The sequence below is a fragment of the Euphorbia lathyris genome, chromosome 6 (genome assembly GCF_963576675.1).
Source record: "Euphorbia lathyris chromosome 6, ddEupLath1.1, whole genome shotgun sequence".
NCBI lineage: Eukaryota > Viridiplantae > Streptophyta > Magnoliopsida > Malpighiales > Euphorbiaceae > Euphorbia > Euphorbia lathyris.
The window spans coordinates 78,575,592-78,587,768 of record NC_088915.1 but is presented as its reverse complement, the minus strand read 5'-3'; the positions used below and the strand labels follow the sequence as shown (position 1 = coordinate 78,587,768).

Here is a 12,177-nt window from a genome sequence, read left to right as displayed (position 1 = left end):
GTGTGATGCGATACGTTTTTAAAACCAACTATTAAAAGTTCAGAATGTAAATATGCATTAAGCCTTAGTTTAATTTAATCTACATTACAATATATTATTATAAATTAATGTTAGGTTAGTATGACAATTGTTGGTTTAATCTCACTCATCAGATTTTAATTGCTATATAGCAATTATAATACTATATTGGCTTGTCTCGATCATTGAATAGTGATTTGGATAAATAAATGAAAAATAACATAAGATTATATAGAGTGGTTTTTTTTCTGTCATGGGTGGAGTTTTTTCTTCGTCATTCATTGTAAGCGTGATTGTAAATAAAAAAAAATAAAAAAATAAATGTATTTGTATAATATGGAACATATAAACAACATAACATGATTTTAATAAGATAATCCGAAATTATCAGATCCGCTAACGGGCTTCAAATTTGGTAATGGTTAGGTCATTTAGAGAATAATTGGTATCCTCTAGAGTTGATAATGATGTGAAAAATGCAGGGTGTTTAGGAAAAGGGAGAGAAGTTTCCCCATTGAACATAAGAAGAACATTGGAAATGTTTGGTCTATCTGCTGCATTTTCTTGAACACATAATAATCCTATTTGGATGCATCTTGATACTTCTATGGTTTTCTCTGTAAGTGTTGGATCAACCATTTCCATTGCTCTGCCTTCTTTCCATAGTTCTCACACCTGCAGTGCAGTCGCGGAGTCAGGACATAATTATAAATATTTGACAAATTTGTAGACCGGTACCTGTGATATTATTTTTTACAAAAGCAATTCTATGGTTTGTAAAATTTTGCATTTGAGTTTAATTGTATTAGAATTTGGAAAATTAAAAATATGGTTTCATAGTAAACATGATAATAAACAACTTTAATTCTTGAAAATTTTCATTTTGAGGTCATTATCGACCAAATTTGGCAAAGTAAAAAAACATGTAAAATTTTGTAACCACAAGATTGTGTTTGCAAATCAGTCAAATCACATTATAGTTATTTGTAATTAACCCTAAAAATTAGGGTTCTCTTTTGGGATTAAACACAAACAGTGGATTTCTGTATAATTATATTGTAACTTATTGCAGGTACAAATTTAGTTATATGGTTATGGAATTGAGCAGATTTAGTCTTCACATGCAAAATATTGCAATCTTAAACTTAACATTTACCGGATGGTGCAATTATAAGCATAATTAACAAAAAAAAAATAAGTGTTTTTCATTAATAGACAATATGTAATTTCAAGTCTAAATTCATTAACGAGGCTTGAAATTTGCAATATATGTTAAACATTAAACTTAAGATTGCACTGTTTTATATGAAAAATGAGTTCTTTTCATTAACGAAAAGTTGCATATAAAAAAAAACTCATTTTTCGTTAATGAGACTTGAAATTGCACAAACGTTAGATTTAAGATTGCTAATGTTTTATATGTGTAGACTAAATTGGTTCTACCCAATAACCACGAAACTAAATTTATAGCTTATCTTCTTTTTTTCCCTCCCAAGGTGGGAACAGACTCTCTGTGACCCTTGTAAATCCGCCTCTATACACTTGTTTATATTCGCATGAATTATAAATAATTTGAACTTCTTTCTTTCAGAGCTAAGTTTCGGAAAGTCGTTTTGTTTTCACTTTATGCCCTAAATTTTAATTTGTAAAATAGTATAAGTCACTTAAAATGATAATTAAAGTAGGTCAAATACATATGTTGCCCATGTTCTTGTCAACTGCGCTCTCGAACTTAAGTTCCAAACCACCTTTTATTCTTATCCAATTACATTCAATAACCACGAGACTTCAACTGCAGATATGCAATTGAATACAATTGGACAAGAATACGAGATCTTTTAGAATTTTTGGATGTTCAAGGAGCTAGTTGAAGTAAGTACAGGGGCAACAAATGTACTAAACCGTTAAAATATTTATATTTTGCTTCATATGTTTCTAAAAATTGTTTTGTTTTTCTCAAATTTGTAATATTTTCACCACATCCTTGCCGACTTGGCGCTTAGTTGACATGTAATCTACGGGTTTTTTTAACGTTGCAATCAACATTTAGGTGAGTTTTATATACAAATTGGATGGAATGATTTTGTTATTACTTACATGGCCTATCAAATTCAATGAAGGACCCTCCGGATAAGTAGAGCTGCATTTCGTGCTGGTTATGATCTCCAACAATATTATCCCAAAACTAAAAACATCTGATTTTGTTGAAAATTTTCCAAACACTACATATTCCGGTGCCATATAACCACTGCATATACAGATTCATGAGTAATCAACAATTAATTTGGTATTTTCTACATAATATTCCGTCTTTGACGATCACCAAACTTTGGAATCCGTTTCACAGAAGTTACTAGATTTCATTTTTGCTCAATAAAATAACTCAATGTTCCATTTTATTTCAATAAAGTTATTCCTGCCAATTTTTATACAAAAACTCACACGAATCTTGACATGGAACTGAAGTCGGTTGACTATATACCAACTAATAGTAGGTGGTATTCACGTGGCCCCGTAAAAGTCAGACATGTGTGGCATGAGGCTTAGTTGGCATATAGTCAAGTCTTCGGTGTCATGTTAATATTCCTGTGGATTCTGTATATAGATCGTTTTATATAACTTTATTGAAATCAAATGTGACGTTTAATGATTTAGAAGGAGACGGAAATCGACCCTAGTCATCAGAGCACTCCAATTCCCGAAAGGCGAGTACTAATTCAACGATCGATCGTGGCTCTCGACTATTAGTGGCTAGTAGTTATGAAATGGAATCCAAACTTCAGTGACCGTCATTTTTTACCCATTTAACAACATTGTAATGCAGAGAAACTTACTATGTTCCGACGACTCTTTTCGTTTTATCTTGAACATCATCCCCATTGAGTATTCTTGCCATTCCAAAATCTGAAATTTTTGGATTCATATCCGCATCTAGTAACACATTGCTTGTTTTTAAATCTCTATGGATAATTCGCAATCTTGAGTCATGGTGAAGATACAAGATTCCTCGAGCAATCCCGACTATGATATCAAATCGTTTTCGCCAATCCAAGACCGATTTTCGTCTCTGATCTTTAACCAGATTTTGCATAAGATTGTGTTAATTGATAATGCAACGAAATTAATTAGAGTAAAAAGAAAATTATTACCAAAAATGAAGTGGTCTAAGCTTTTGTTTGGCAAATATTCATAGATTAACATCTGTTCTTCATTCTGAATGCAGCAGCCAAGAAGTTTCACAAGATTCCTGTGTTGAAGCTTTGCTATTAACATAACTTCATTCTCGAATTCCGCTGCTCCTTGGCCTGAATCCCGGGATAGCCTTTTCACTGCAATCTCTTGCCCGTCATCTAGCTGACCCTGAAACAATGATCTCAGCATTATATAGTGTTGTGCGGATTTAACGAAAGTCGAAACACAGATTTACGTGGTTCACCAACGTTGTGTTGGCTAGTCCACGGGCAGAAGGAGAATAGCTTTTATTAGGAGGCGGAAAATCAGATTACAAATTAGGTTTACATAATAGAGTATTTATAGTACTCAATCTAACCTAAACCGACTTCGAACCCACGATGTCGCTTCCAAGTAGAAAGCCGAAAGCAAATACTAATCCAAATAGGAAACAAGATATACCGTCGGGCCGGGGGCAACTCCGCCCCCAGACCCCATTGGTTCATGTCGTTGCGTGTTATACTGATTCAAGGCATTACGACATACAGAATGAACTCAGAAGCAGATTTATAGGGGTCACGGAAGGTCCATCGAGCAGTATAATTACCGACAGAAATAAAATTTCTGTTGGTAATTGTAACGAATTTTGTATTACGACGGAATTTGGCGACCCAAGTAGTCGCTGATGCTTTAGTCCCATAAAAATCGGTAATTTTTAAGACCCGGATGAATTGTTTTGGCGCTGCCACATACTGAAATGGTTATCAGTTCAAAACTAGCACTCTTGATGTAAGAATTTACCTTGTAGACCGATCCGAAACCACCCTGGCCGAGTTTGCTAGCAGCGTCGAAATTGTTAGTGGCGATAGAAATAGCACGTAGCGTGAAAACTAGCAAATCCGGAGACTGCCTATTTTCTTCAATCACAATCACATAATATTTATTATTTACTCAAGTGACAATAAAAGTAGCTAAAGATTTAATCTTTACCTTTCGTTTTCCTTTTCTTCCTCGTTAACACGTAACCAAATAGCACAATGAAGAACATTGCAAGGACAGCAGATACTACTAGAATTGCCAACATCCCTTTCTTTCGGAGAAAACCGTTTCTCTTCGTTGCATATTCAGCTGCAAGACGGAAAAGAAATTACATCTTAAACGGAAAAAAACACCGACGAAAACGTAGGAAAAATTCAGGGTTAAATGCGCTGTTGGTCATTGAATTTACATGGTTGTCTCATAATGATCACTCAACTTCAATTTGTCTCAATAAAATCACTCAACTTTGAGTTTTGTCTCAATTAGGTCACTTCGATGATTTCAATGGTTAAAATGCATCGGAATGATGATGTAGCTGACACGTGAGCATGAGTTAACTCAAATGTCCAACCGAAATGACACGTCAGTTACTTTTATAGAAAACAACTAAATTTTGTTTTTTTTTTCATAAAAATAACTGATACGTGACTTTCAGGTGGCTCATAAATGGATGTCATGTGTCATTTCGATCAGATATCTCAGTTAACACATACTCACGTGTCAGTCATGACATCATTCCGATGCATTTTAACTATTGAAATCGCCGGAGTGACCTAATTGAGATAAAACTCAAAGTTGAGTGATCTTAGTGAGACAAATTGAAGTAGAGTGACCATTTTGAGACAGCCATGTAAATTCAGTGACCAGAAATGCATTTAACCCGAAAAATTCATGAGTAGTACCTAACTCTTCTGCATCTACACGAATATAAACATCGTTCCCTTCGGTGTTCTTCACCGTGTCGAATAACTCCCCGTACCATGTCAAGCAGCCTATTCCTTTCCTCTCTATATCTAACCTTGAAAAAGCTTTACATGTGCAATTCCTCAAGCACAGTTTTTCACACTCTTTGCTACTCAAATTTCTGCTCAACAAAGCTGAAATTGAAGTATCAGGAAGTTTCACATGCTCTACCTTGACGAATCCTTCTCCGTTGCTACACGGCAACGCTTTTGTTTCGTTACGTTTCTGCACACACCCTGCAGAACCATCTCGGAGATTCCAATTCTGCAACGACTTCGGCTCATACCCGGGAAGGCAGCTGCATTCCAGACCATCAAAGTTGTTAGCATTCAAGATACTGTACGCACCACAATGTCCGTAAACATACTTAGGCTCCGACCTTGATTCTCGCCATTGCAACGAACTGTTATCCCAAGTAAGCCGTTGCATAAATCCAGCGACAGTAACTACAACTCGTGTTAGAACAGATTCATCATCTATGATAAAACTGTAATATATTTCATCCTGATTGTTTGCTGTTATAGCTGTATAACCAGGCGTCCGTTCGACATCCCATGGCCATGGATCGGTCCTCCAATACCGAATTGAACCATTGTACAGAACATACTGTGGTGAACCAGAAGGGTCAAGCTTATACAACCAGTCCCCGGTTCTCGGATCATCAGATGATTTCCATGATGTTAGGACTCGATTTAACCCGAGTTTTCTATCCAACCCAAGCTTCAATCCGGGAAGCATGGTATCGGTAGGATAATCGAAACTCTGCCAAACAGTTTCTTCATTTTTCATCAAAACAAAGTTTCCTGAATCAAGAATCTGAGCTAAAGATCCACCCGCTCCTCCTCCTCCTCCTCTGAACGAAACATTCGTCGACCAAAGAGGAAATTCTCGGTTCTGATCAGCATAGACCGCGAGGTTTCCAACTGAGCTAATAGACAAGATGCCAGAGGAACCATTAATAGGAGTGTTCCTGTTTGCAACCCAGACCACAGTTTTTACAGGTAAATTATGGTACCAAATGCCAAGATATCTATATTTGGAGTTGCCTGGGCTGAAAAATCCTAGTGCAAAAATTTCATTCCTAGAGAGTAAAATATTGCTCTCTGTGATGGATTCATTCATGGCTATGATGTCTATGGAGAGACAAGATGGAAAAAAGAGGAAAAGAAGAAAGATAAGCATAATTACAGGAAGCATCAATGGAATTACAAGATGGAGAAGATGAATTGATATGTTTTCATTCAAACTGTTTTACTCAATTCTTAAAAAGTCTAACAATGGAATACAAGTCAAAAAATGTTTTTGTGATGGAAAATTCATGAGCCTCCAACTTAAGATGTTGTAGTTTTCTAGGAAAGTGATTTTGTTTGGACTTTGTGGACATGTTTTGTTAAAAGTGGACTTTGTGGACATGTTTTGAAATTTCCCTAACCAAAAGTTTGGTATTATAATCCTTTCAATTCAATCGGGTTAGAACCATTTTCATGTTGTGTTTTTGGGGCACGTGTAATTTATTTATTTCTCTTAATGGTAATATTTAAAAATAGAGAAAAGTTCAAAAATAAACCATGTGGTTTGACCGATTTGCGAAAGAGAATTCTCGTGCTTTAAAAGTTAGCAAAGAGGGGTTTGTGTTTTTTACAGTTTACAAACTCAGTCATTCCTTAAAAAATTTGTTATCGTGACTATTTACTTGATTTGGAGCAATTAAAAAGACTAATTTTGCAAATTATCCAAAATACACGGTCTAATTTTTCAAATTAACTAAACCACAAATATTGTTTGGCTGAAAAATTAACTCACATATCCCACAAAATACAGACTCATGTTCGCAAACTTTTAAACCACAAGAAATGTCTTTGCAAATCAGTCAAACCATAAGTTTATTTTTATACATTTTCCTTAAAAACGTAATAATACTTCTAAATATTTATGTCATTCAGAGTTCAAGAGTTTAACCCAAAATATATTTAACAAACCTCTAATCTACTTATATTATATTGGATTTGTGCAATCTGTTCATATGTTACATATAATTTTAAACGTATTTGCAAATGACAACTGTAATTTTGTTACACCTATTAAGTTCACATGTAAAAACATAATGATATAATAATTATTTTAAATATTCTTATCTTTTTCGAGTTAACAGATCAACTCTAATCCAATAAAAAAAAAGTACATCCCAATCTAAAAATAACTGTTTAATAAAACACTAGCTTAGATCTTCACCCAATGGGTAATAAGTCATACTCCCAGAATACTACAGTAGTATTCGTCTAGTCCGGTGAGCTACGCACTAAATTCATGTTGGATTCATATCGTGTTGTCATATCATGTATACAATCATCACCTCTACTTTTCAGTTTTAAAACTATATATATATCTTATAGGGCAATGAATTTGAACAGGAAATTTTTCGCCTGTCATATTGCCTAGATTTTTCAAGCAGCCATGTGGCAATTTTTCGATACTAAATTCCGAAGATATCAACTCAACAAAAATCAAATAGAACCCGTAAATATGAAACAGCATAGTTACTGATAGATAAAGACATCATCAACTAAGTTCGGTAGCAGAAAGCAAAACCTTAACGACCCTCTACCAATGTAACAGTCATTTCATTAGAAATCAAGTTTCCAATTGATGAAGAATCTGTCTCTGAAAGACATCTTTCAGCATAGAACCCTGGACGTCCAGCTTGCGGTAACAGCATGCTTTCCGAATCCAACATCAGAAGCACAGTCGCCATTGTTGGTCTGTCTTCCGGTCGCTGCTGGACACATAACAGTCCAACCTGTATGCATCTCAGCACTTCAGAAACCGGAAACTCGTTCTCCAGCAGTTCATCCACCAATTCCAACGCCTTTTCTTCGCTACATAACTTCCATGCCTGAACAAAAAGAAATCAGTGTTTATAGTGTTTTTGCATATCCTAACCGGGTAATTAGCACCAGTGGTCACAAAAGTTTAATTCGTTAAGTTTGTTTTTGTCCTAATAAAGTCGGTTTGGACATTTATGGATCATTTTTCCGCTGGAGTTGATTACGTCACATCTAATCAGATCTCAACGCTATGTGGCATAATAAAAAAAATTAACCACAAATTAACCCACGTGGCATATCGATTGTCAATGAAAATGTGTAGTTGCATTTTTTATATGACAGATGGTGCTGACGTGACGTTGAGATGCCACGTAACAATTTCGACGAAAAGATGATTGAAAAACGTTCAAAGTGACTTTATTGGGACAAAAGCAAACTGTGATTTTATTGGGACAAATTAAACTTTTATGACCTTTTGGGGACATTGTCCAAACTAGTTTGTGACCACCGATGCTAATTACCCTATCCTAACGGGAAAGAAGCAGTTTGGTTCTGTGCTTACATGCCCGAGGAGGTTCAGTTTGTGGTCGGAATGGAGAAATCCGCGGTTTTTCTTACCACTTACCATCTCCAAAAGTATAACACCGAAGCTGAAGACATCAGATTTCAGGGAAAAGTGTCCATCTATTGCATACTCTGGAGGCATATAACCACTGAGTAGTTCAAAAGGGAAAAACTTTAATTTAGTAACAGAAGTTTTTTAAGATACAATTCGGAAATATCTGTCTTTGTACTTACTAGGTTCCGACTATCCTCTTTGTGATTGCTTCGGTCTGATCCCCGCCAAACATTCTAGCCATTCCGAAATCTGAAATTTTCGGATTCAGCTCACTATCTAATAGAATATTGCTGGCTTTGAGATCTCTGTGGATTATTCTTAATCTTGAATCCCTGTGTAGATAAAGCAGCCCCCTGGCTATTCCAATGATGATATCTGATCTCTTTTGCCAGTTGAGCAACGGACGTGTGGCTTCGTCTGCTCAATTGTGAAAGAGCATTCTTAAACAAACAAAATATGTTTAACATATGCGAAAAAGAAAGATATCGAAAGCTGAGATACCAACCGAATATGAAAGAGTCCAGACTTTTATTTGGCATGTATTCATAAATTAACATTCTTTCTTCTCCTTGGATGCAACAACCGAGAAGCTTCACCAGATTCCGGTGTTGAAGTTTAGAAATCAAAATAACCTCATTCTTGAACTCCCGGAGGCCTTGTCCAGAATTCTGCCCAAGTCTTTTCACAGCGACTTCCTGTCCAGGTTGTAACTCGCCCTGAAGATTATTTCAAGTTAGCAAGGACTGTTGCAGCAATAGCTTTCATAGCATACTCGGTTCATTAGTCTTTACATATAAGAGCAAGTACTGAAGAACAAAGGTAAAATTACCTTGTAAACAGAGCCAAATCCGCCTTCTCCGATCTTATTCGCAACTGAGAAATTGTTGGTGGCAACCTGGAGGGAAGCGAATTCGTATGCCGAAAGCTCAAGGTCATTCCTCTGGTCTTCAACTCTGCGGACAGAGACATCATTATCTGGTTGTTCAGCTATTAACATGAACAACAAGCAATTAGTAAACGAATCAACAAAAAACCCGAACAATGCAATATCAGAAATATTTACCTGTACTCGCTCTCTTCATCCAAATAACAAAGCCGAAAATCAAAAGCATTATGATCGCAGCTGAAAACACCGATATCGCTACAGAAATTGCTATTTCCTTTTGCTTCACATTAATATCAGCCTCTGATTCTTATAAGGATGGTAAACTTGATCAGATATTAAAGCTCCATAAGACATTTATAAAACTACATACTTGTTTAAGCAAGTGACAATGATGATTCCAGCCCCATCTGAGGCTAGAGAAGAAAAGTTTTCAACTTGATAATAACATTAATTGAGAAATATTTCAGTTAATTACATCCATGGTCATCCAACTATCAGAAATAGAACAAAAATGACATAAATCTCAAATTCTTAACGAGAAGGTCATCGCTGTTAAACTTTAGTTTCACCCATGGTCCTTTTATCCAGAAACCAGCAAATACATTCGCCGAAGATGCCGCGTGGATGACAAATCATCAAAAAAGTTCCAAGTTGCGAATTTTTTTATCGAAAAGAACTATTTTTTTTAAATGTATTTGCTAGTTTTTAGACAGAGAACCATGGTGGAACTAAAAGTTAAACTGTGATGGCTTTTTCATTAAGAATTTAAGGTTTATGACATTTCTGATCCATTTTTTTTATAGTTGGAGGACCACATGTGTAATTAACCCGAAACATTAACAAGAACCAAATTTCGGTTAGAAAAGCGAGCGAAAATAAAATACATGGCTCAATGAACTTACCTAGTTCTGAAGCTGCAACCCTTACAAAGAGATCTTGCCCATAATCAGCCACTTCTTTTGCATCAATCAACTCTCTAGTCCAAGTCACACAGCCAATGCCAGTGCCATTAATGTCCAACTTAGCATAAGCCAAACAAGAGCAGTTGCCCAAGCACTTCTTCTTGCAATCTTTCACATTATCAATGACATTCACCAAAGATACTGATGCATCGGGCATTTTTATTCCGGTAAATTTTACAAATCCTTCACCATTTCGGCAAACATGTTGATTCTTCGAAACACATCCACCTGACCAATCTAGCATTTCCCAGTCTTTGGGTGATCTAGGTTCAAACCCCTTCATACATTCACAAATAATGGTGGAATTGCTAATGTTACAAACACCATAGGTGCCACAGAGGCCATAATTGTCGCAGCGATCTCCTTGGACTGTGAACATGAGATTCCAGCTAGAGCGTCTACCGTTCCACGAGAAATGCTGAATCAAGCCTGATTGACTCAAAACAAACCTTGAAATAATGTTGTCTGTGGATGTGAAGGAGTAATACACTTCATTATCATCAGATACAAACTTAGGTTGAAAAACTGGATTCGCCAGGAGTGTTGGTAGACCACTAAAATGAGTCCCATACCAAGGTCCAGTACGAAACTGCTTCACCGATCCTCTACGAAGAATGAGCTGAGGAAGTCCATGAGGATCCAAAGCATATGTATAGTTTCCCAAAGAAGGATCACTTAAGCTTTTCCATGATGTCAGATGCCGATTCAGGCCAGTTTTCCTGTTCCAACCGAGCTTCATGCCTGATAACAATGTATCAGATGGGTAATCAAAACTTTGCCATATGTAGTTCTCAGCATTGACATCTTTTGCATCTTTCAAAACAAAGTTTCCCGTGTCTAGCAGCTGCGCCACTGGTCTTCTTGCTACACGTGAGGAATGTGGTGACCATATAACGCTTCCTGTTCCGTTGAACAGGACGATCTTTCCATCATCGTTGAATGTTAAGAATCCCGAAGAATTTGAAAGCGGATTATCTCTATTTGCTACCCAGACAACAGTTTGGACAGGGATATTTTTGTACCATATTCCTAAATAACGGAAATCCGAGTTGGAAGGACTAAAGAAGCCTAGCTCAAATTTTCGACCTGGTGAGACTAGTGTTTGGGTGTCATTAATGGACTGCCCTGGAGTTAAGGTGTCAGCTCCAAAACAATTTCTGGAAAACGAAAGTATCAAGATGCAGCAAAGAGACAGATACAAAGTGTTTCCTTTTGCTTTCCCCATAAGTTTCATGATCTCCCATTTCAGTACTATAACACAACACTCAAAATTGTTTTACTCCTGTCTCCGGTGGTAGACCGTGAATTTGAAGGGTCCAGCCTACAGTTGACTAGTTGAATGCAGGGTAGATCTTTAGTGCAGAGTAGTTGGATGTTTGGCCCCAGTTTGACATTTTTTTATCTGCAAAAAATAAAATGTTAGATTCCAGTGTCCCTTTCAGTCACAAAAAGAACAGAAACAGAAACTCAAATTTATATCACCTTTTCAATCAGGAAGCTTCTGAAGCTTTATAAGTTTTTCCACAAGAAGCAACAAAACTGTGACATTTAAGCAATTATATGTCGTCTTTAGGAAGAAAATTTTCAATTATTAGTAGACTAATATAAATATCCAAAAATTATTGCATTCCAGGACAACATCAAAGGTAATAATTGATAACATAAATGAATAAAATATTCAAATTGGAATAGGAAAATTTAGATCAGAATATCAAAAGCAAGTCTACCACTAGCAGAGAGAAAAAAAAAAGTCAATAACTTTACTGGTTTTCAAAAAGTAGGAGGTAAAATGTAGAGTGCAACACAGCTAGTATTTACAGATGTGTCAATCCTTCAAGACAAATTCAAGAAAAAAGGTAAGCAAATCTGAATATGATATGTCCTAAAATGACAGCACTATCAACTTCAATGAAC

The 12,177-nt window shown here is 36.1% G+C and overlaps 2 protein-coding genes across 4 annotated transcripts; both read right to left on the bottom strand.

Annotated features, from left to right (window-relative positions):
* Positions 1-283: 283 nt before the first annotated feature.
* On the bottom strand, positions 284-6,280 carry LOC136232455 (G-type lectin S-receptor-like serine/threonine-protein kinase RKS1). Of its 2 annotated transcripts, XM_066021633.1 has the most exons (7): positions 4,911-6,275; positions 4,180-4,317; positions 3,991-4,106; positions 3,168-3,378; positions 2,853-3,090; positions 2,116-2,266; positions 284-693 (listed from the first exon to the last, which is right to left on the bottom strand). In XM_066021633.1, exons 1-7 carry the CDS (start codon positions 6,166-6,168, stop codon positions 688-690), a joined length of 2,118 nt encoding a protein of 705 aa, XP_065877705.1. In that variant the 5' UTR covers positions 6,169-6,275; the 3' UTR covers positions 284-687. The 2 variants fall into 2 exon arrangements, with proteins under 2 accessions (XP_065877705.1, XP_065877706.1); XM_066021634.1 differs by lacking the exons at positions 284-693; positions 2,116-2,266 and having other exon boundaries at positions 2,905-3,085; positions 4,911-6,280.
* Positions 6,281-7,042: 762 nt separating this feature from the next.
* On the bottom strand, positions 7,043-11,805 carry LOC136232454 (G-type lectin S-receptor-like serine/threonine-protein kinase At4g27290). 2 transcript variants are annotated; one of them, XM_066021632.1, is made up of 8 exons: positions 11,746-11,805; positions 10,204-11,665; positions 9,479-9,607; positions 9,245-9,402; positions 8,921-9,131; positions 8,595-8,832; positions 8,422-8,509; positions 7,043-7,864 (listed from the first exon to the last, which is right to left on the bottom strand). In XM_066021632.1, the coding sequence occupies exons 2-8, from the start codon at positions 11,495-11,497 to the stop codon at positions 7,562-7,564; spliced, it is 2,421 nt and encodes an 806-aa protein (XP_065877704.1). In that variant the 5' UTR covers positions 11,498-11,665; positions 11,746-11,805; the 3' UTR covers positions 7,043-7,561. The 2 variants fall into 2 exon arrangements, with proteins under 2 accessions (XP_065877704.1, XP_065877703.1); XM_066021631.1 differs by having other exon boundaries at positions 7,048-7,864; positions 8,359-8,509; positions 9,479-9,601.
* Between the last annotated feature and the right edge of the window lie 372 nt (positions 11,806-12,177).